The 22,823-nt window shown below is 46.4% G+C and overlaps 2 protein-coding genes across 2 annotated transcripts in view; one reads left to right on the top strand and one right to left on the bottom strand.

Moving 5' to 3' along the window:
- Positions 1-22,823, top strand: part of LOC306936382 (uncharacterized protein) — a gene marked incomplete at its 5' end in the record, with an annotated part of 450,465 nt that overhangs the window by 218,700 nt on the left and 208,942 nt on the right. The window lies entirely within an intron of this gene.
- Positions 116-16,473, bottom strand: LOC306936202 (chemerin-like receptor 1; the record flags this gene model as incomplete). Its single annotated transcript, XM_079519695.1, has 2 exons — positions 116-151; positions 15,388-16,473. The coding sequence occupies 2 exons, from the start codon at positions 16,471-16,473 to the stop codon at positions 116-118; spliced, it is 1,122 nt and encodes a 373-aa protein (XP_079375821.1).

Below are 22,823 nucleotides of genomic sequence, written 5' to 3'. Positions count from 1 at the left end.
GGGGGGGCAATCTTTTTTCTTTTTTTTTATTATATATAAATACCGTGGAATACCGAGGTATAGGTTATCAATACCGGCACCGTACCGTACTGTAAAATATCATACCGTGGCATGCCTAGTATTCAGTCAGCAGCCAGGTGTCACAGCTGTCCTGAATATGGGTGATTGGGGAGTCACATCACATGTCTAGGAAAGCTCAACTCACTACACATGCATAACCTCAGGTCTCCATTTTTCTTCTTTACACACACCATGGAGTTGACCCAATCTGTTGGTTCCTCAATCTTTTTAATTACTCCCAATGTTGTCATCCTGTCCAGCTCTTTCTTTACACCATCTTTGAGTGGAGCTGGAACTCTCCGTGCGGCATGCACAACTGGATGTGCATTTTCTTTCAGCTGTATTTTGTATGTGAATGGCAATGAACCAAAACCACTGAAGACTTCGGCATAGTTCTTTACAATGGAGTCCACAGATTCACTTAGTGCATTTTACAGCTACATTGATGCGATACACTCTTTTCACTAATATAGGCCCAAACTTTCACAGGATTTGTCTCCTAGCAGTGAATCACGTTCTCCAGCCACAACAGAGAACAGTAGGTGGTGCACTTTGCCTTTGACAGTGACTTTCAGTTTACATGTTCCTAGACTGTCAATTCCTTTTCCATTATAGTCCTTCAGTGCCTTTCTCTGTATTTTTGGCCTTTCCTTCATTTCTTTGATATCTGACATGCTGATTAAATTTGCCTTTGCACCAGTGTCTAGTTTCATAGTGACCAAAGTTCCATTTATCTGCAGTGGTGTGGTCCATTTATCTTGCTTAATAGCATTAACCTCTTTTACAGGCTCATCTTCACAGTTCACCATGCCAACGAAAAATGTGTCACTCAAATCATCACTTTGATCACTAGTGTCATCCACTACATTTACAGTTTTCCCTTTCTTTCTCTCTTTTCCTTTTGAGAAACACTGTTTAGCAAAGTGCTTCTTGCCATGGCAGTTAGAGCATTGCTTACCAAACGCTGGACACTGTCTGGGTCCGTGTTGTGAACCACACCGTTGGACACTGTCTGGGTCCGTGTTGTGAACCACACCGTTGGACACCGTCTGGGTCCGTGTTGTGAACCACACTGTCTGGGTCCGTGTTGTGAACCACACTGTCTGGGTCCGTGTTGTGAACCACACCGTTTGGACACTGTCTGGGTCCGTGTTGTGAACCACACCGTTTGGACACTGTCTGGGTCCGTGTTGTGAACCACACCGTCTGGGTCCGTGTTGTGAACCACACCGTCTAGGTCCGTGTTGTGAACCACACCGTCTGGGTCCGTGTTGTGAACCACACCGTCTGGGTCCGTGTTGTGAACCACACCGTCTGGGTCCGTGTTGTGAACCACACCGTCTGGGTCCGTGTTGTGAACCACACCGTCTGGGTCCGTGTTGTGAACCACACCGTCTGGGTCCGTGTTGTGAACCACACCGTCTGGGTCCGTGTTGTGAACCACACCGTTTGCAGTGGAATGTTGCGTCGCTCATTTGCTGCTGCGCAGGGTAAAAAATGGTAAATGGTGCATGCGTGCGTCTTTTTTCTCCTCTTGAAATTACGCACACAGCGCTGTCACTTATTGGCTGCGCCGTATGTCCCCATCTCACTGAATGTCTTACGCTGGCTGCGCCGTATGTCCCCATCTCACTGAATGTCTTACGCTGGCTGCGCCGTATGTCCCCATCTCACTGAATGTCTTTACATGCATTTGGGACAGTTCACTTGCATGACAGATCCTTATTGCTCCATCCAACGTCAGCTCAGTTTCCCTCAGTAGCCTTTCCCTGAGTTTATTATCCTCCACAGTGAAAACAATTTGGTCCCGTATCATGGAGTCCCTCAGAGTACCAAAGTTGCATGTCTGAGCTTTTAGCTTCAGATCAGTGAGGAAACTGTCAAAAGGCTCACGCTGTTGCTGCACTCGAGAACCAAATACATATCTCTCGTATGTCTCATTCTTCTTTGAAGCGCAATGTGCATCAAACTTCTCGAGCACTTTATCCAATTTATTTTTGTCATCCGGCTCGTCATAGACAAACGTATTGTACACTTCAATAGCTTGTGGGCCGGCCATTGTAAGAAGTAATGCTACTTTCCTTGCATCCGACTTTTCTTCCAGTCCCATAGCTGCGATATACAGCTGGAATTGCTGTTTGAATTGCTGTCGACATTCCCAGTCAGCTTCAAACGCTCTGGTTTATCTATATCCATGTTGATTGTCGCAATTTCTTCTTTGCTTTATAGTTGAGTTTTTACTCCTGGTACCATGTTCTGTTTGTTGATTCAATGATGACCAAGTACTTTGACTCCAAGGCTTCTTTATTCAATCAAATAGGTATACAAATGTATGTCCTTGACTAGACCTAGAATGCCTGTGATAATTTATTAACTTCGTAAATTTTCATGTATCATATGCATAGATCCATTCCATCCGCTCCTGGTTGAATTCAATTATGTGTGGGCTTAATGTGATAAATACTCTGTTTGTACTCGCCCATTAAATAATTCCAAAAACGTGGAGTGAAATATGGTCCTCTAGTTTTATATCCATGTGAAAGTTCTGGTACAAAACGTGTATTTAGTCAATTATCCACTTTTTCAAGAGATGCACACGGACGTCTTTCTCTCCGGGCGAGAGGGGACCGGAATGATTGATTAACTGATTTTATGAATACGTCCTGTTTACCGCAGACGTCATCACCAATTGACCAGGGAAACACAAAGGTTTGGGTCACACAATTGGCAGGTGGTGTGATTAATTACCCAGCACCTATCGCAAGGCAAGGTGAGTACAAGGCAAGGTGAGTACAAACGGAGCATTTATCACATTCAGGCCGCCAAGTTTACGTCCAACATGAAAGTAAGTGCGACCGTTCTATGGCTCTGTATGTGAAATACTGTATATACTGTATGTAACAACAAGAGCCGTTCTAGGGCTAGTCCTTGACATGAACTCTATCTGATCTGACTTCCTGTCTCTGTGTGCCCTTATATGGATTTTACTACTGACACTGACACCACAGACACTGACACCTTGTGGTTAAAGATAATAGATAATGATCATGATCATCACATCATCCAATCATCCAATGTGAGAGACAAACTAGAGGACAGACTTTAAGGCCCAGGCCACACGTATATGGGTCTTTTGCAAAACGCACATTTCTCTGTGTGTTTGGGCCTTTCAGCCACACGCAAACGGCGTTTTCGGCCACTCAAACGGAGGTTTTTTTAACGGATAAATAAGTGAAGATTTTCGAAAATATCCGGATCAGTGGAGCGGTGTAGTCATGCGAAACGGAGCTTTTGAGAAATTATGACGTCACCGCCACGGTCCACATGCAGCTTGTCAAGCAGAGGTCCTCACAAGTATAGGTAAAACACTGCCAGCCCAGTCCTCAGCGCAATGGCCCATTGCACAAAGAGGTTAAGATTTTACTCGTGCTATATTCAGATAATCTTCAACCGATTGTTATAATTCGAAGTGGTATATATTCCGTGAAGTTTATATTTTCATTGGGTGTACAAGTCATGTTTTTAATATGCCTTTATCAAATGATATAGAGAGATGGTAGGGTAGTGCCCAAGCCCTTATAGCCATGCAGCCTATATGATCTGTGGTGCACTTGCTAGGCCTACACTCTCAATTAGGGATTTTCCCAGAGGTTAATTTCACTGATGTGTACAACCTTTATTCAAATAGTTTAATTTGTATTGGTGCCGAGTGCGAAGCCAATAGGTTAATTGCGGACCGCTACAGATAAACTGTGGATATTAACCTACCAATAAGGACCCAGGCCAAATGCCATTGCGCAGTAGCCTACACCAACAAGTCTATGCGTGGTGTGTGCATAGCCGCATGTGAAACTATATCGTGCTGTATTTTGCATCATGGTCATGGTCATGCGAGGAGAGAGAGAGAGAGAGAGAGAGAGGTGTGAATGGAATCGCATCGTGCGTGCGCATTATGGCACATCTCTCTCATGTTTAGGGCGCACCATTGACTGCATGTCACTGTGCCTACATGCTGACAATGTGCGCGTAAACTTGTATTAGCCTACATTATAACGTGACATTTATTATACAGCTCGAAAATATAGCCACTCTACAAGCTCACAACTGGTTGTGGACACTTCTATAGGTCTGACTCTGCTATTAATTTCTGTGCAGGACTTGCCAGGTCGCCAGAGCAATGGTAAAGTGTCTATAATTTTTAAATTATATGGAGAGAAAAGTCGAGAGTCGGGATCTGGAGATTTACCACATAGTGTGACATGCTGACAGACAATGAAAGAAACATATACTTCCACTCACAATTTATTTGGCTTTTAAAATGCGGTACTTATTCCTTCATTAAAAATATGATTGGCACCTCATAAGTGTAAATATAAAATCAAATATAATATAGCCTACAATTGAAACCTGCTACTGCGGTGATTTTATCCTGTGTTCAATGCGTTTCTGCTTTTGTGTGTGGACATAGATATCTCTGTCGTATGGCCAGGGATTTTTTCTAAAACGGAGGACGAAAATATCCGTTTTGCAAAAGATCCAGAGTAGTGTGGCCTGGGCCTTACACTGGAAGGGACCAACGTCTCAGAGACAGTGACCAGAGGGAAGAAATCAAAAAGGAAGTAGTGTGGCCTGGGCCTTACACTGGAAGGGACCAACGTCTCAGAGACAGTGACCAGAGGGAAGAAATCAAAAAGGAAGAACAAAAAGGTTCACAGGGTCCAAGCAGTACTGTCAACACCAGCACAACCCAAGACCAGAGCTGAGTTCTTGCATTATTCACGTCCGATCACACTGGATCCAAACACAGCAAATCAATACCTGTCTCTGTCTAAAGGGAATAGCGATGATCAATCCACAATCACATCCTGATCACTCAGAGAGATTCACTGGAGAGTGGGTGTGGCAGGTTTTGAGTAGAGAGGCTCTGACTGGATGCTGTTACTACGAGGTAGAGAGGGGTGATGTCTGTGTTTGTATAGCAGTCTCATATAAAGACAAAAGCAGAACAGGCTCTGTTGAAAGTGCATTTAGATTCAATGATAAGTCATGGGCTGCGTTCGAATTCATTCCCTATGCCCCATATAGTGCACTACTTTGGGGTTCCGCCATTTTGTTATAGTGTCCGAATATGTAGTGAGCATTTTTGCACCCTAATGTAGTGGACTGAAGTATCCAGGGCTGGACTGGGACAAAAATTCGGCCCGGGCATTTTCGCGTGAATTTGGCCCAGACCGGCCCACCACAACCAGCGCGCAGATAGGCAACATAATATTATGTGGCCCCCCCCCTGCACTGCACCGCCGGGGGGGGGGTCAGGGGGGGCGCTACCCCAGAATGGCAGCACGCCCGGACCTTTTCTGGTGGCCTGCCGCCTATTGGCCTGCCTTTTTTATCATGGCGGCCCCCTACGGTCGCGGCCCACCGGGCAAATGCCCGGTATGCCCGGTGGCCAGTCCAGCCCTGGAAGTATCCCACAATGCACCGGGAATTGTAGGGACCATCCGATGGTCACTACAAAAACACAGCGAAGCAAATCTGCCCCATAATGCATTGCGCAAGCTCGCTCTTGAACGCACATGCACGCGTTTGCGCGCACGTGCGCTGCTTCTGCATGGCATGCGCTTATTGCGCTCCAACTCAGAAGAGGCAGAAGTTGAACCAGCGAAAGAAATCAACACAAATGTACTTTTTAAACTTTCGTTTCCCCTCTCTTTTCTTCCCTGGCGGATCTCGAAGCTACAGATCTCGAGACAAATGATCTGTGCATTTATTTGCAATTGTTTTGTTTTATTTATTTATAATAAAACAATTCATTTGCATTTGCAATAGTATTACTAATCTGATTCATTCATATCACCCAGGCCCAGCGCATGACGTTAGGAGAGGAATGAGTTGCTTGCTGTAGTGTAGAAGGCCTTATATTTTAATAGTTTTTGGATTAAGGTTGGTGAGGTTGTAAAGCTATGTGCTAAAGTCCAATATATATTTTGTACATGCATGTGAGACATTAATTGTGTCTCCGAACATATGTTTTATTAATATTAATTAATTCCTGACATTAAAAAATATATGTTATCTAACATTATTTCATTGAATTGCGCTAAATACATTACAACTTCATTATGTAGGCAGTAATTTATTGGACTGCTGTTTCTGTTAACGTCCGTATTGTAATGTGAGCAGAGCTTGTAGATCGGCTACTTTTGGTAATTCTTTACCAAAAGTACCCGATCTACAAGCTCACAACACGGACGTCGCGTTGCTTATAGATCGGCTATTTTTGCCGTACCCCCCCCCAGGATTAGCGGGGGTTCATAATCATGCTGCTGATATTTTCATATTGTCAAGGTGGTGCACTGTTTTCATATTGCTGGATAATGGATATAATATTAATGTATTGATAATAATCATAGGCCTATGTTATTTTAAAAGAATAACCTTTTTATCATCATTTCAGCAGCAGCGTTTTTTTGTAGTCAGTTGATTCTTCATATCCAAATGAGTGAAACGGCCGGGATGATTTGTTTATTTTTCATACAGTTCTTTTTGAGGCGATCTGAACCCTATGGGGGATTACAATGCAAATAAAAAGTACATGAACCCGCGGACCTATAGCGCCCTCTACCGATATTGACGTCAGAGTCGGTGCTCCCCATACAGGGAGTATTGTCCGAATTAATCACTATTTGAGTCCACTGAGTCTGGGTCCCCGTATGGGGAGTAGGGAGTAGGGAACAACCCTAGCAATTCGAACGCAGCCTGGATGGTCTTTACTGTGTAGAAAACAAGGTTATACCTTCACACACAGCAGCCTTATAACTCATATCCCAGGCCGTGTGTCCTCCAGAGTAGGAGTGTACCTGGACCACAGTGCAGGTACTCTGTCCTTCTACAGTGTGTCTGATGACACCATGACGCTCCTTCACACAGTCCACACCACGTTCACACACAACCTCCATGTTGGACTTAGGCTTCATTCGCATGGAACCACTGCTGAGTTGTGTGACCTCGAGTAGGTCACACTGTTTTTTTTTTGTGTCTCATGTCATCAGTCCATCATCGTTTCTTCATTATTTTATAGTCTTTCTCTCAGCCTGCTTTGCGAGCTTGTAGATCAGCTATTGTTTATTTATAGTTTTGCTCTGCCTTGTATGATGAAGTATAGGGGCTTAAAAGTGGTAATATAGTAATATGTTGTATTCATACACCTTCTTGGTACCATTTATCTTGTTATGTAGTTATGATGTAATCATTATGTTATGGATTGTGTATATTCCACATGAAATATTGATTTGAATTGTTCTATATTTATTTTGCTCTGAACAAACATTACACCTGGCCCAAAAATGTCTTTCCCACATGCCTGCTGTGCATACAGTTTAACTGAAGGTTAATTTGGTAAAGTGACCATGTAAGGAGATAGGGAAGGAGACATGTGTACCTCTGTAAGGAGATAGGGAAGGAGACATGTGTACCGCTGTAAGGAGATAGGGAAGGAGACATGTGTACCTCTGTAAGGAGATAGGGAAGGAGACATGTGTACCTCTGTAAGGAGATAGGGAAGGAGACATGTGTACCTCTGTAAGGAGATAGGGAAGGAGACATGTGTACCGCTGTAAGGAGATAGGGAAGGAGACATGTGTACCGCTGTAAGGAGATAGGGAAGGAGACATGTGTACCGCTGTAAGGAGATAGGGAAGGAGACATGTGTACCTCTGTAAGGAGATAGGGAAGGAGACATGTGTACCGCTGTAAGGAGATAGGGAAGGAGACATGTGTACCACTGTAAGGAGATAGGGAAGGAGACATGTGTACCTCTGTAAGGAGATAGGGAAGGAGACATGTGTACCTCTGTAAGGAGATAGGGAAGGAGACATGTGTACCTCTGTAAGGAGATAGGGAAGGAGACATGTGTACCGCTGTAAGGAGATAGGGAAGGAGACATGTGTACCGCTGTAAGGAGATAGGGAAGGAGACATGTGTACCGCTGTAAGGAGATAGGGAAGGAGACATGTGTACCTCTGTAAGGAGATAGGGAAGGAGACATGTGTACCGCTGTAAGGAGATAGGGAAGGAGACATGTGTACCTCTGTAAGGAGATAGGGAAGGAGACATGTGTACCTCTGTAAGGAGATAGGGAAGGAGACATGTGTACCTCTGTAAGGAGATAGGGAAGGAGACATGTGTACCGCTGTAAGGAGATAGGGAAGGAGACATGTGTACCGCTGTAAGGAGATAGGGAAGGAGACATGTGTACCTCTGTAAGGAGATAGGGAAGGAGACATGTGTACCGCTGTAAGGAGATAGGGAAGGAGACATGTGTACCGCTGTAAGGAGATAGGGAAGGAGACATGTGTACCGCTGTAAGGAGATAGGGAAGGAGACATGTGTACCTCTGTAAGGAGATAGGGAAGGAGACATGTGTACCTCTGTAAGGAGATAGGGAAGGAGACATGTGTACCGCTGTAAGGAGATAGGGAAGGAGACATGTGTACCGCTGTAAGGAGATAGGGAAGGAGACATGTGTACCACTGTAAGGAGATAGGGAAGGAGACATGTGTACCTCTGTAAGGAGATAGGGAAGGAGACATGTGTACCTCTGTAAGGAGATAGGGAAGGAGACATGTGTACCTCTGTAAGGAGATAGGGAAGGAGACATGTGTACCTCTGTAAGGAGATAGGGAAGGAGACATGTGTACCTCTGTAAGGAGATAGGGAAGGAGACATGTGTACCGCTGTAAGGAGATAGGGAAGGAGACATGTGTACCACTGTAAGGAGATAGGGAAGGAGACATGTGTACCTCTGTAAGGAGATAGGGAAGGAGACATGTGTACCGCTGTAAGGAGATAGGGAAGGAGACATGTGTACCGCTGTAAGGAGATAGGGAAGGAGACATGTGTACCGCTGTAAGGAGATAGGGAAGGAGACATGTGTACCTCTGTAAGGAGATAGGGAAGGAGACATGTGTACCGCTGTAAGGAGATAGGGAAGGAGACATGTGTACCGCTGTAAGGAGATAGGGAAGGAGACATGTGTACCTCTGTAAGGAGATAGGGAAGGAGACATGTGTACCGCTGTAAGGAGATAGGGAAGGAGACATGTGTACCTCTGTAAGGAGATAGGGAAGGAGACATGTGTACCTCTGTAAGGAGATAGGGAAGGAGACATGTGTACCGCTGTAAGGAGATAGGGAAGGAGACATGTGTACCACTGTAAGGAGATAGGGAAGGAGACATGTGTACCGCTGTAAGGAGATAGGGAAGGAGACATGTGTACCGCTGTAAGGAGATAGGGAAGGAGACATGTGTACCTCTGTAAGGAGATAGGGAAGGAGACATGTGTACCTCTGTAAGGAGATAGGGAAGGAGACATGTGTACCTCTGTAAGGAGATAGGGAAGGAGACATGTGTACCGCTGTAAGGAGATAGGGAAGGAGACATGTGTACCTCTGTAAGGAGATAGGGAAGGAGACATGTGTACCTCTGTAAGGAGATAGGGAAGGAGACATGTGTACCGCTGTAAGGAGATAGGGAAGGAGACATGTGTACCGCTGTAAGGAGATAGGGAAGGAGACATGTGTACCTCTGTAAGGAGATAGGGAAGGAGACATGTGTACCTCTGTAAGGAGATAGGGAAGGAGACATGTGTACCGCTGTAAGGAGATAGGGAAGGAGACATGTGTACCTCTGTAAGGAGATAGGGAAGGAGACATGTGTACCTCTGTAAGGAGATAGGGAAGGAGACATGTGTACCGCTGTAAGGAGATAGGGAAGGAGACATGTGTACCGCTGTAAGGAGATAGGGAAGGAGACATGTGTACCGCTGTAAGGAGATAGGGAAGGAGACATGTGTACCTCTGTAAGGAGATAGGGAAGGAGACATGTGTACCTCTGTAAGGAGATAGGGAAGGAGACATGTGTACCGCTGTAAGGAGATAGGGAAGGAGACATGTGTACCTCTGTAAGGAGATAGGGAAGGAGACATGTGTACCACTGTAAGGAGATAGGGAAGGAGACATGTGTACCGCTGTAAGGAGATAGGGAAGGAGACATGTGTACCTCTGTAAGGAGATAGGGAAGGAGACATGTGTACCGCTGTAAGGAGATAGGGAAGGAGACATGTGTACCACTGTAAGGAGATAGGGAAGGAGACATGTGTACCTCTGTAAGGAGATAGGGAAGGAGACATGTGTACCTCTGTAAGGAGATAGGGAAGGAGACATGTGTACCTCTGTAAGGAGATAGGGAAGGAGACATGTGTACCTCTGTAAGGAGATAGGGAAGGAGACATGTGTACCTCTGTAAGGAGATAGGGAAGGAGACATGTGTACCTCTGTAAGGAGATAGGGAAGGAGACATGTGTACCTCTGTAAGGAGATAGGGAAGGAGACATGTGTACCTCTGTAAGGAGATAGGGAAGGAGACATGTGTACCTCTGTAAGGAGATAGGGAAGGAGACATGTGTACCGCTGTAAGGAGATAGGGAAGGAGACATGTGTACCTCTGTAAGGAGATAGGGAAGGAGACATGTGTACCGCTGTAAGGAGATAGGGAAGGAGACATGTGTACCTCTGTAAGGAGATAGGGAAGGAGACATGTGTACCTCTGTAAGGAGATAGGGAAGGAGACATGTGTACCTCTGTAAGGAGATAGGGAAGGAGACATGTGTACCTCTGTAAGGAGATAGGGAAGGAGACATGTGTACCGCTGTAAGGAGATAGGGAAGGAGACATGTGTACCTCTGTAAGGAGATAGGGAAGGAGACATGTGTACCGCTGTAAGGAGATAGGGAAGGAGACATGTGTACCTCTGTAAGGAGATAGGGAAGGAGACATGTGTACCGCTGTAAGGAGATAGGGAAGGAGACATGTGTACCTCTGTAAGGAGATAGGGAAGGAGACATGTGTACCTCTGTAAGGAGATAGGGAAGGAGACATGTGTACCGCTGTAAGGAGATAGGGAAGGAGACATGTGTACCTCTGTAAGGAGATAGGGAAGGAGACATGTGTACCGCTGTAAGGAGATAGGGAAGGAGACATGTGTACCTCTGTAAGGAGATAGGGAAGGAGACATGTGTACCGCTGTAAGGAGATAGGGAAGGAGACATGTGTACCTCTGTAAGGAGATAGGGAAGGAGACATGTGTACCTCTGTAAGGAGATAGGGAAGGAGACATGTGTACCTCTGTAAGGAGATAGGGAAGGAGACATGTGTACCTCTGTAAGGAGATAGGGAAGGAGACATGTGTACCTCTGTAAGGAGATAGGGAAGGAGACATGTGTACCGCTGTAAGGAGATAGGGAAGGAGACATGTGTACCGCTGTAAGGAGATAGGGAAGGAGACATGTGTACCTCTGTAAGGAGATAGGGAAGGAGACATGTGTACCTCTGTAAGGAGATAGGGAAGGAGACATGTGTACCTCTGTAAGGAGATAGGGAAGGAGACATGTGTACCTCTGTAAGGAGATAGGGAAGGAGACATGTGTACCTCTGTAAGGAGATAGGGAAGGAGACATGTGTACCTCTGTAAGGAGATAGGGAAGGAGACATGTGTACCTCTGTAAGGAGATAGGGAAGGAGACATGTGTACCGCTGTAAGGAGATAGGGAAGGAGACATGTGTACCTCTGTAAGGAGATAGGGAAGGAGACATGTGTACCGCTGTAAGGAGATAGGGAAGGAGACATGTGTACCGCTGTAAGGAGATAGGGAAGGAGACATGTGTACCTCTGTAAGGAGATAGGGAAGGAGACATGTGTACCGCTGTAAGGAGATAGGGAAGGAGACATGTGTACCTCTGTAAGGAGATAGGGAAGGAGACATGTGTACCTCTGTAAGGAGATAGGGAAGGAGACATGTGTACCTCTGTAAGGAGATAGGGAAGGAGACATGTGTACCGCTGTAAGGAGATAGGGAAGGAGACATGTGTACCACTGTAAGGAGATAGGGAAGGAGACATGTGTACCTCTGTAAGGAGATAGGGAAGGAGACATGTGTACCTCTGTAAGGAGATAGGGAAGGAGACATGTGTACCTCTGTAAGGAGATAGGGAAGGAGACATGTGTACCGCTGTAAGGAGATAGGGAAGGAGACATGTGTACCGCTGTAAGGAGATAGGGAAGGAGACATGTGTACCTCTGTAAGGAGATAGGGAAGGAGACATGTGTACCTCTGTAAGGAGATAGGGAAGGAGACATGTGTACCGCTGTAAGGAGATAGGGAAGGAGACATGTGTACCGCTGTAAGGAGATAGGGAAGGAGACATGTGTACCGCTGTAAGGAGATAGGGAAGGAGACATGTGTACCGCTGTAAGGAGATAGGGAAGGAGACATGTGTACCTCTGTAAGGAGATAGGGAAGGAGACATGTGTACCTCTGTAAGGAGATAGGGAAGGAGACATGTGTACCGCTGTAAGGAGATAGGGAAGGAGACATGTGTACCGCTGTAAGGAGATAGGGAAGGAGACATGTGTACCTCTGTAAGGAGATAGGGAAGGAGACATGTGTACCTCTGTAAGGAGATAGGGAAGGAGACATGTGTACCGCTGTAAGGAGATAGGGAAGGAGACATGTGTACCGCTGTAAGGAGATAGGGAAGGAGACATGTGTACCTCTGTAAGGAGATAGGGAAGGAGACATGTGTACCTCTGTAAGGAGATAGGGAAGGAGACATGTGTACCGCTGTAAGGAGATAGGGAAGGAGACATGTGTACCGCTGTAAGGAGATAGGGAAGGAGACATGTGTACCGCTGTAAGGAGATAGGGAAGGAGACATGTGTACCGCTGTAAGGAGATAGGGAAGGAGACATGTGTACCTCTGTAAGGAGATAGGGAAGGAGACATGTGTACCACTGTAAGGAGATAGGGAAGGAGACATGTGTACCTCTGTAAGGAGATAGGGAAGGAGACATGTGTACCTCTGTAAGGAGATAGGGAAGGAGACATGTGTACCGCTGTAAGGAGATAGGGAAGGAGACATGTGTACCACTGTATGCTGTCATTGGATTCAAGATCTATGCATTCTAAATCTAAAGGCGTTGTGACGCCATCTGGTGGTGGTGTCTGTTCAAAACGCCAGTGAGAAAATGCAGTGAACTCTATGCCTCCCTTACTGGTTATTCTGCTAATCTCTCAAAACAGATTGGTTCCCAGAATACTTGTGTGTGTTTAGTGAAATATTGATCTTGTGAATAAAGCAGCATTTTATCTGAAACTATAGAGTCCTCTCGTTTCATATCCATTTGAAAGTTCTGGGGGAAAAAAACAATTAACAATTTAGGCATTTAGCTCTTTAGCTCTTAATCCAAAGCGATTTACAGTAAGCAAGAACAAAACGAAACGTGTGTTTAGTAAAAAATATCTCCACTTTTCCACGATGGAGCTGCACACGGACGAACCCCCTCGAGGACCACTGGTTTTATTGATTGATGTAATACTTGTATTGGGCAGAAATGTAAACAGTAACATACAGTCAAAGTAAACACTTAGTCCAAAAGGATATCACTGAAAAACCTCCTTGCGGTCTCGTTTCCATTCAGGTCCTGGATATTCAATTCAATCATGCCGTGAAAAATAACAGCAAAATTCAAATAATAATAAAAATAATAAATATATTTACAGGTGCCCCCCCCCCCCCCCCCCCCCCTCCCCTCACACACACACACACACCTGTAAATAGAGGTGGGCGGTAGAGGTGGGGATAGTCACTTCCTCTCCCTTTGGCTGGCTGAAAGGTGGATTTTCAGGCCTGTTTAAAGGCATTCCACGCCTGTGTGGCCCGTGCTTTGATTGTATTAACAGTTTGCAGAATTACAGTACATTTCAAGACAACTCAATACAAAAAAGAAACTGTTAACAGTGGACGACACCATAAAGCATTACACTTGTTTACAATAGGGTCCACCATTTTCAATTCATCAGAACATTTAGAGACGTACAAGAAGGAGTAGAAGGAGAATTGACCCATGTTTGTTTTGTAAGTGGGTGGTATACCAGATACTGCCCTCAAGATCAGAGGAACACACACATCTAGCATTTAGATTTTAGAATAATAGGCCTTGAAAATAATATCATCACTAAAACAATGTTGTAGTTGCATGAAGGTAAATAGAAACATTTAGAATCATATTCACACACTTGTACGAATCTACTCTCCCTGCTCTCCTTCAAAACGTTTATTTAATGAATTAATTCCTTGTTTCAATTAGTGATGGGAGATTAATCGGGCAAACATCGGTATCGGCTGATTTTAGTTGTTTTTAGATTAATCGGCATCGGTTCGATTAATCAGACCGATTAATTAATCGGTCCGATTAATCGGTCTGTCTCTACAGATAAACAAGCCCAAAGTAACAGCTTGAACAGATCTACAAGCTCACAATATTAAATATAGAGGTATTTAAGTTAAATCTGACTCGCCTAAGCCTGCAGTGCAGACACCACCCTGTTACATGTATTTTTCAGAATGGACAAAATTATTATAAGTTTTCAACACAGAATGAGATCATATCGACATCGATAATATTGGTTATCGGCCATAACAGCAATTAATTATATCGGATATCGATATCGGCCAAAATGTCTCATCAGCACTATAGTTTCAATGGAGTTGGAAGTGGGGTTAAAATCCTCTCAGCAGACCTTGTATTGAGTAGGCCTGCATTAAAGTACCGTCTACAATTATTTTTTTAATGTTAATAAATTGAATCAAAGAATCACATTTTAATTCAATGGCCAAAACAAACACAAACAAACACCGAATGAAATTGTGTTTTACAATTATTACAAACTCTGAAACCTGAATCTGGAATCTGCTTTATTGTCATGTCACTGGTTTACAGATGGTGTAAAGAAGTGGCTGAAGTATAATGTTTTGCATAAAGCATGTTATTAATATCGTTATTCATAAAGTGAGACGAAACAAAATGAGAAGGTGAGCAGGGGGAAGCATAAAAGATGACAAAGAGAACCTCCAAACAACACCATTTAAACTGTTTTTTTTATTTTTTTTAAATATTTGACATCGTACAGAGACGAAAAGCCATTCACAGTTCTATGTATTAAAGGAATAGTTCACCCCAAAAATTATGTTTCCCCCTCCTATCACTGGTCGTCAAATTACTGGCTTAGGAATGCGACTAAACTGCTACTACTACAACTAAACAATATCCACAAGTCTCCATGGTGAGAGTAATCGATGGGGGGAGTCATTCTGGGGGTCAACCATGCAAGGCACCAACCAGCACATCAGGAGGAATTAGGGGTTCAGTGTCTTGCTCAAGGACACTTCAGCACTAACTCTGGGGGAGCCCGGGTTCGAGGCACTCTACCCCTGAGCCACCACCGCCCGCCTCACGGGCCCGAGTGCCCGAGTGTCCGAGTGCCATGGTCCGAGTCCGAGGCAGCTCCGAGTCCGAGGCAGTGTCGCCGGTCCGAGGCAGCTCCTCAGCGAAGGCTTTCTCCAGGACCTTCACGATGGACCTGCGGAACGCGACCTTGGAGTCGCGGCCCATGAAGACGTACAGCAGCGGGTTCAGGCAGCTGTTGAGCAGCGCCAGGCCCAGCGTTACGGGAAACACGAGGTCGGCCGCGCCATACCGCGCCCCGCCCACCGTGACGCGGGCCCCGCCGCCTGGCGCCACGAAGAGAATCACGAACACGGCGTGATAGGGCGCCCAGCACAGGAAGAACGCGCCGATGACGGCCGCAATGATCTTGAAGGGGCGGCGACGCGTCTGGCCGGCCAACGAGCGACTGCTCCTGAGCCGGCAGACGATGACGGAGTAGCAGGAGACGATGACGGCGAATGGCACCACGAACCCCGCGAGGAAGTGGCTGACGGCCATGGAGAGGCCGATGTTCTCCAGGCAGATGATGTAGACGTTGAGGGACTCCGTGTCCCCGAGGGACGAGAAGTACGGGGAGCTGAGAGCCAGGGCCAGAGCCCAGACGCCCACGCTGACCCAGTAGGCCTTCCGGACGGCGCGGTGGTTCTGCGTCCACACGGGACACGCCACGCACACGCACCTGTCGACGCTGATGACCACCAGCGTGTAGACGCTGGCGTACATGTTGGTGTAGAAGACGATGTCGTCCACCTTGCACGTGGCGCTGCCGAGGGGCCAGCGGCCGCCCAGGGCGAAGTACGTGATCTTCAGCGGCAGGATGGCCGTGGCCAGGAAGTCGGCCACGGCCAGGTTGAGGTGCCACACGGTGTTCACCGTCCTCTTCTTCATCCTGAAGGCGGTCACCCAGATGACCACGCCGTTGCCCGACACGCCCAGCACCAGCACCAGGCTGTAGATGACCAGGTACACGGCCGCCTCGCTGCCCCCAGTCTGACCCGCCGTCTCTTTGCTGTGACGCGTGCTGTTGCTGCTGTTGTTGTGGTGGTGAACGGTGGTCAGAATCTCCATCGTCCCAAAACCTAAAATAACAAAAGAACGGCACATACATTGTTTTAACACACCATGTAGAAACAAGACACGGACACATCTGAACTGAGTGGTGCTGTACTTGGTGGGGGTGTGTAGGCTGCGCATCAGACATACATACCAGACACAGAGACAGACAGATACACACGTTGCTGCGCATGGGAGTGGCTAGCACCTCTCAAAAATACTTGTAGTTACTCCACTGCGCTCTCTACAGATATTGCCAAGAGAAAATCCCATTGACTAGATTTCTTCCTTCTGGTGAAAATGTTTCATTTTCTGGGCAAAAAGTGCATTTTATATGTGTGTGCATGGTGGGAGGCTCAGAGAGTGCTTCATGGTGGGGGGCTCAGAGAGTGTGTGTGCATGGTGGGGGGCTCAGAGAGTGCTTCATGGTGGGGGGCTCAGAGAGAGTGCTTCATGGTGGGGGGCTCAGAGAGTGCTTCATGGTGGGGGGCTCAGAGAGTGTGTGCGCATGGTGGGAGGCTCAGAGAGTGCTTCATGGTGGGGGGCTCAGAGAGTGTGTGTGCATGGTGGGGGGCTCAGAGAGTGCTTCATGGTGGGGGGCTCAGAGAGTGCTTCATGGTGGGGGGCTCAGAGAGTGCTTCATGGTGGGGGGCTCAGAGAGTGCGTCCACCAGGGAAAGTATAGGCTTTTTTTACATCGCAAAACTGTCTTTGTAGCCTATAGAGGGTATGCGTATGCATAAAGTGAATGGCAGATTGAGTGGCAAAGTGAGTGACAAAGTGAATTTAATGTTGTTTAAAGTAATTTAATGCAATCAAATAGGACTTTTCTGTTTGGATGTATGGACTGTCAAGGCCAGAAAGTAGTTTTTTGCCACTCAGTAGCCAGTAGGCATTTCTGCATAACTTCCGGGTTTGATGACGATGTCACGCGCATACCCTCTATAGCGAAATCATTCTTTGTATTTTTGCAGAAGTGGAGAGGCTGTGCTGCATGTCATCAGAAGTGGAGAGGCTGTGCTGCATGTCATCCAGTGGAGAGGCTGTGCTGCATGTCATCAGAAGTGGAGAGGCTGTGCTGCATGTCATCCAGTGGAGAGGCTGTGCTGCATGTCATCAGAAGTGGAGAGGCTGTGCTGCATGTCATCCAGTGGAGAGGCTGTGCTGCATGTCATCAGAAGTGGAGAGGCTGTGTTGCATGTCATCAGAAGTGGAGAGGCTGTGCTGCATGTCATCCAGTGGAGAGGCTGTGCTGCATGTCATCAGAAGTGGAGAGGCTGTGTTGCATGTCATCAGAAGTGGAGAGGCTGTGTTGCATGTCATCCAGTGGAGAGGCTGTGCTGCATGTCATCAGAAGTGGAGAGGCTGTGCTGCATGTCATCCAGTGGAGAGGCTGTGCTGCATGTCATCAGAAGTGGAGAGGCTGTGTTGCATGTCATCCAGTGGAGAGGCTGTGCTGCATGTCATCAGAAGTGGAGAGGCTGTGCTGCATGTCATCAGAAGTGGAGAGGCTGTGCTGCATGTCATCCAGTGGAGAGGCTGTGCTGCATGTCATCAGAAGTGGAGAGGCTGTGTTGCATGTCATCCAGTGGAGAGGCTGTGCTGCATGTCATCAGAAGTGGAGAGGCTGTGTTGCATGTCATCAGAAGTGGAGAGGCTGTGTTGCATGTCATCCAGTGGAGAGGCTGTGCTGCATGTCATCAGAAGTGGAGAGGCTGTGCTGCATGTCATCAGAAGTGGAGAGGCTGTGCTGCATGTCATCCGTGGAGAGGCTGTGCTGCATGTCATCAGAAGTGGAGAGGCTGTGCTGCATGTCATCAGAAGTGGAGAGGCTGTGCTGCATGTCATCAGAAGTGGAGAGGCTGTGCTGCATGTCATCAGAAGTGGAGAGGCTGTGCTGCATGTCATCAGAAGTGGAGAGGCTGTGCTGCATGTCATCCAGTGGAGAGGCTGTGCTGCATGTCATCCCTGGAGAGGCTGTGCTGCATGTCATCCCTGGAGAGGCTGTGCTGCATGTCATCCAGTGGAGAGGCTGTGCTGCATGTCATCCCTGGAGAGGCTGTGCTGCATGTCATCCAGTGGAGAGGCTGTGCTGCATGTCATCCAGTGGAGAGGCTGTGCTGCATGTCATCCAGTGGAGAGGCTGTGCTGCATGTCATCCAGTGGAGAGGCTGTGCTGCATGTCATCCCTGGAGAGGCTGTGCTGCATGTCATCCAGTGGAGAGGCTGTGCTGCATGTCATCCCTGGAGAGGCTGTGCTGCATGTCATCCAGTGGAGAGGCTGTGCTGCATGTCATCCAGTGGAGAGGCTGTGCTGCATGTCATCCCTGGAGAGGCTGTGCTGCATGTCATCCCTGGAGAGGCTGTGCTGCATGTCATCCCTGGAGAGGCTGTGCTGCATGTCATCCCTGGAGAGGCTGTGCTGCATGTCATCCAGTGGAGAGGCTGTGCTGCATGTCATCCCTGGAGAGGCTGTGCTGCATGTCATCCAGTGGAGAGGCTGTGCTGCATGTCATCCAGTGGAGAGGCTGTGCTGCATGTCATCCCTGGAGAGGCTGTGCTGCATGTCATCCCTGGAGAGGCTGTGCTGCATGTCATCCAGTGGAGAGGCTGTGCTGCATGTCATCCCTGGAGAGGCTGTGCTGCATGTCATCCAGTGGAGAGGCTGTGCTGCATGTCATCCCTGGAGAGGCTGTGCTGCATGTCATCCAGTGGAGAGGCTGTGCTGCATGTCATCCCTGGAGAGGCTGTGCTGCATGTCATCCAGTGGAGAGGCTGTGCTGCATGTCATCCAGTGGAGAGGCTGTGCTGCATGTCATCCCTGGAGAGGCTGTGCTGCATGTCATCCCTGGAGAGGCTGTGCTGCATGTCATCCCTGGAGAGGCTGTGCTGCATGTCATCCCTGGAGAGGCTGTGCTGCATGTCATCCCTGGAGAGGCTGTGCTGCATGTCATCCCTGGAGAGGCTGTGCTGCATGTCATCCCTGGAGAGGCTGTGCTGCATGTCATCCCTGGAGAGGCTGTGCTGCATGTCATCCGGTGGCAGGTATTGGAGAGTCCCATAGCCCCAGCATAGTGCATAACGGCATTAGGGCTATGGTCCCGAGCAAACGTCTTAATTAATTTAGGCCTGACGTCGTAATTTAAAAAAGAAACCTATGTTTCTATGTCAGTGGATCTCAAACATTTTCATGTCAAGGACCCCAAATATATATGACACCCCCATCTGAAAATATGTTGTTCCAGGGACCTCCCCAGTAGCAAAGATTTGAGTTAAAAACTCGCCCTGAGAGAAATCAAAGATTTCAGATTAAAATAAATATATATATATTAAAAAATAGCAGACCTACAAGCTCGTAGCGCGGCACTCGGTGTAACGTTATGCTTAAAACACTAAAGGGGGTTCCCGCCCTGAATGGGTTCATTAATTTGTCGGGGTCTTGAGGTTTTAGAACCACTGTTCTAGATCACCCGCTTCGAATGTGATCAACCGATTATCACCAGTATAGGTTACTTATCAAGATGATCTTCTCGACCTACTGCATGTCTGGGAGCTTATTGGCTGCCAACACGGACGTGACCGCGCTGCTCCGTGCTTGCGGTTATGTTTAGGTTAGGGCAGGGGTTCTCAACCCGTGGGTCGCGACCCCCCAGGGGGTCGCCAAATTATTTTGGGGGGTCCCCAAATTATTAAAAAAGAAAAGAAAAAAAGATTTCCTTTTTTATTTTTGCAACTGAATGGCTGGAAAAGAGAAATGAAGAGTTTACATAGTACACATAATGATTATATCTGGTTTCAGTATTTATTTATGTATTTTCACTATTATTATGGTTATTGTAGCGGGCCAATTTGTATTGGGGGTGGGGAGGAGGGTGGGGCGGTGCGGGGCGGGGGTCACGAGACACGGCCAAAGCATTTCTGGGGGTCCCCAGCCCAAAACGTTGCGGACCCCTGGGTTACGGTATGAGGTGGCTTGTCGTTCTCAGAATAGAGGGTATGCGCATGCTTAAAGTGAGTGGCACATCGAGTGGCACATCGAGTGGCACATAGAGTGGCAAAGCAACATGCAAAGTGAGTTTAACATTGTTTAACGTTGTTTAATGCAATCAGATATGACTTTTCTGTGTGGATGTATGGGCTGTCAAGGCCAGAAAGTAGTTTTTGCCACTCAGTAGGCGTTCCTGCATAACTTCCTGGTTTGATGATGATGTCACGCGCATACCCTCTATAGGCTCCCAGCATGTGCAGTAGGTCGATAAGATCGTCTTGATAAGATGAAGATCGCATGTCTAGATAATAATAATGGCAATGCAATAAGAGCATAGATATCTGTTTCACAGTGTTGGAGAGACGACGATACGAAGTGTTCTCCACCGATAATAAAAACAAATCTTAAGCCCGATTAATCGCATGAGTTGTCTAGTAAAGTCAATCACACGAATCAGCACCATTAATCGCAAATGAGTCATCAGTTTCTATCTGTTCACAAGTGATATTTTTCAAGTCATGGGTGATTGGGAGTGGAAAAAAAAATATGTTGGCTTTATGCGGAAGTATGTTAATTATTTTTTTGGAAATCAATTAAAAACCCCCAAATAAACCATAATGGTACAGGCTGCAGCAGAAGGGTTTAATGTCACTTTATGAATATGCAGATATACCCTGTATATACTATAGCCTGCACTTACTTACTGTAGTGTTGAGTGAGAAAACACTGTTGCACATTAGCTAATCAAATTATTAACATGTGAAGAACCACTGTCGAAAAAGGCTAAAATAATTACATACCGGTATGCGATTCATTGCGATTAAAATAATGAATCGCGATTAACACATTTTGGGCGGGAACCCCTTTTGGTGTTAGCATTATGTTACGCTTTAGCTATTGAAAAATAGCAGATCTACAAGCTCATAGCGCGCCACCGAGTGGCGCGCTACGAGCTTGTAGGTCTGCTATTTTTGAAAAATCGAAGAACGACATGACATAGAAACATAGCTTTTTCAGAAAACTGTCAGGATGTAGAAGACATTTTTAGAATCTGATCTCAGGTCAAAATGGGTTAAAATAATGAATCGCGATAAACATAACGGTGAATGAATCACGATTAAATGAGTCAACTCGGACAGCCCTATATATAGTCTAATACAATACAATATGAAATAACACAATGAAAGCATAGCTATACCTGTTTCAGAGTGCTGGAGACAGAGACGACAGCCTGAGAACGTCTTGCTCAACGTGTGGCCTCAGAACACCGAACCGCAACTATATGTATGTGTCATACGTGCATGTCATTGTCGTCGGGCTAAGTCCTCATATCTCCATATTTTAACCTTTTTTTACACACTTTAAAAAAAAATACTGCACATTGTGAACTTGTCGAACAACTATTTATATATATATATATATATATATATATACACACACAGTATGTCTATTATTAATTTTTACTTTGAAGTAGAAGTGTGTGTGTGTGTGTGTGTGTGTGTGTGTGTGTGTGTGTGTGTGTGTGTGTGTGTGTGTGTGTGTGTGTGTGTGTGTGTGTGTGTGTGTGTGTGTGTGTGTGTGTGTGTGTGTGTGTGTGTGTGTGTGTGTGTGTGTGTGTGTGTGTGTGTGTGTGTGTGTGTGTGTGTGTGTGTGTGTGCGCGTGCGTGCGTGCTTGTCTTTATGGCTATTGAACCAAAGAAAAGTATACTCTACAACTAACTATGTTAGAACCATTTGGAACGCAATAGCTTACATTCTTGGCTTTGCTGAAAAGGGTATAACGCTTTTGGACATCCAAGGTTTCCACTCTAGTCGATACTATATCGTCTAAATGAGGACCCGCGGTCGACCGCACCCATGCAACTACCGGTCCAATAGGCCTATCTCACAGCCCGCTTTCCACGCCCACTTCCGGTAAATAGTGGTGTCATTTACACATTAGCATTTACACGTTTTTTTTCTCTGGAGAATCTAAGTACATTTTCTAATGTAAAAATGTGACAGACCAATATTATTATGAAGCAAACCAGATGGTAAATCATCTCGAACAGATAGAACAAACCTTACCTTGAGAAAACAAAAGTTGTAGACTTCTTAAATTACCTCTGTTAACGTGTAGCGTCTATGGAGTGACGTCACGCTATCACCACTAACCCCGAAAGGGGGCGTATTAAGGGGGCGGGGAAATTCTGTGAGATAGGCTTATCGTGACGTCCATGGTAGCAGGTATAGTTGCCGGACAGAGTTCTGTGTTTATTTAAAACCCATTTTGGGCGGGAACCCATGTTGGTGTTTTTAAGCATTATGTTATACTTTAGCTATTGAAAAATAGCAGATCTACAAGCTCATAGCGCGCCACCGAGTGGCGCGCTATGAGC

Source organism: Electrona antarctica (genome assembly GCF_951216825.1).
Source record: "Electrona antarctica genome assembly, chromosome: 14".
Taxonomy (NCBI): Eukaryota; Metazoa; Chordata; class Actinopteri; order Myctophiformes; family Myctophidae; genus Electrona; species Electrona antarctica.
Note: the sequence above shows the minus strand (reverse complement) of the source record. Positions and strands in the feature narration are given on the sequence as shown.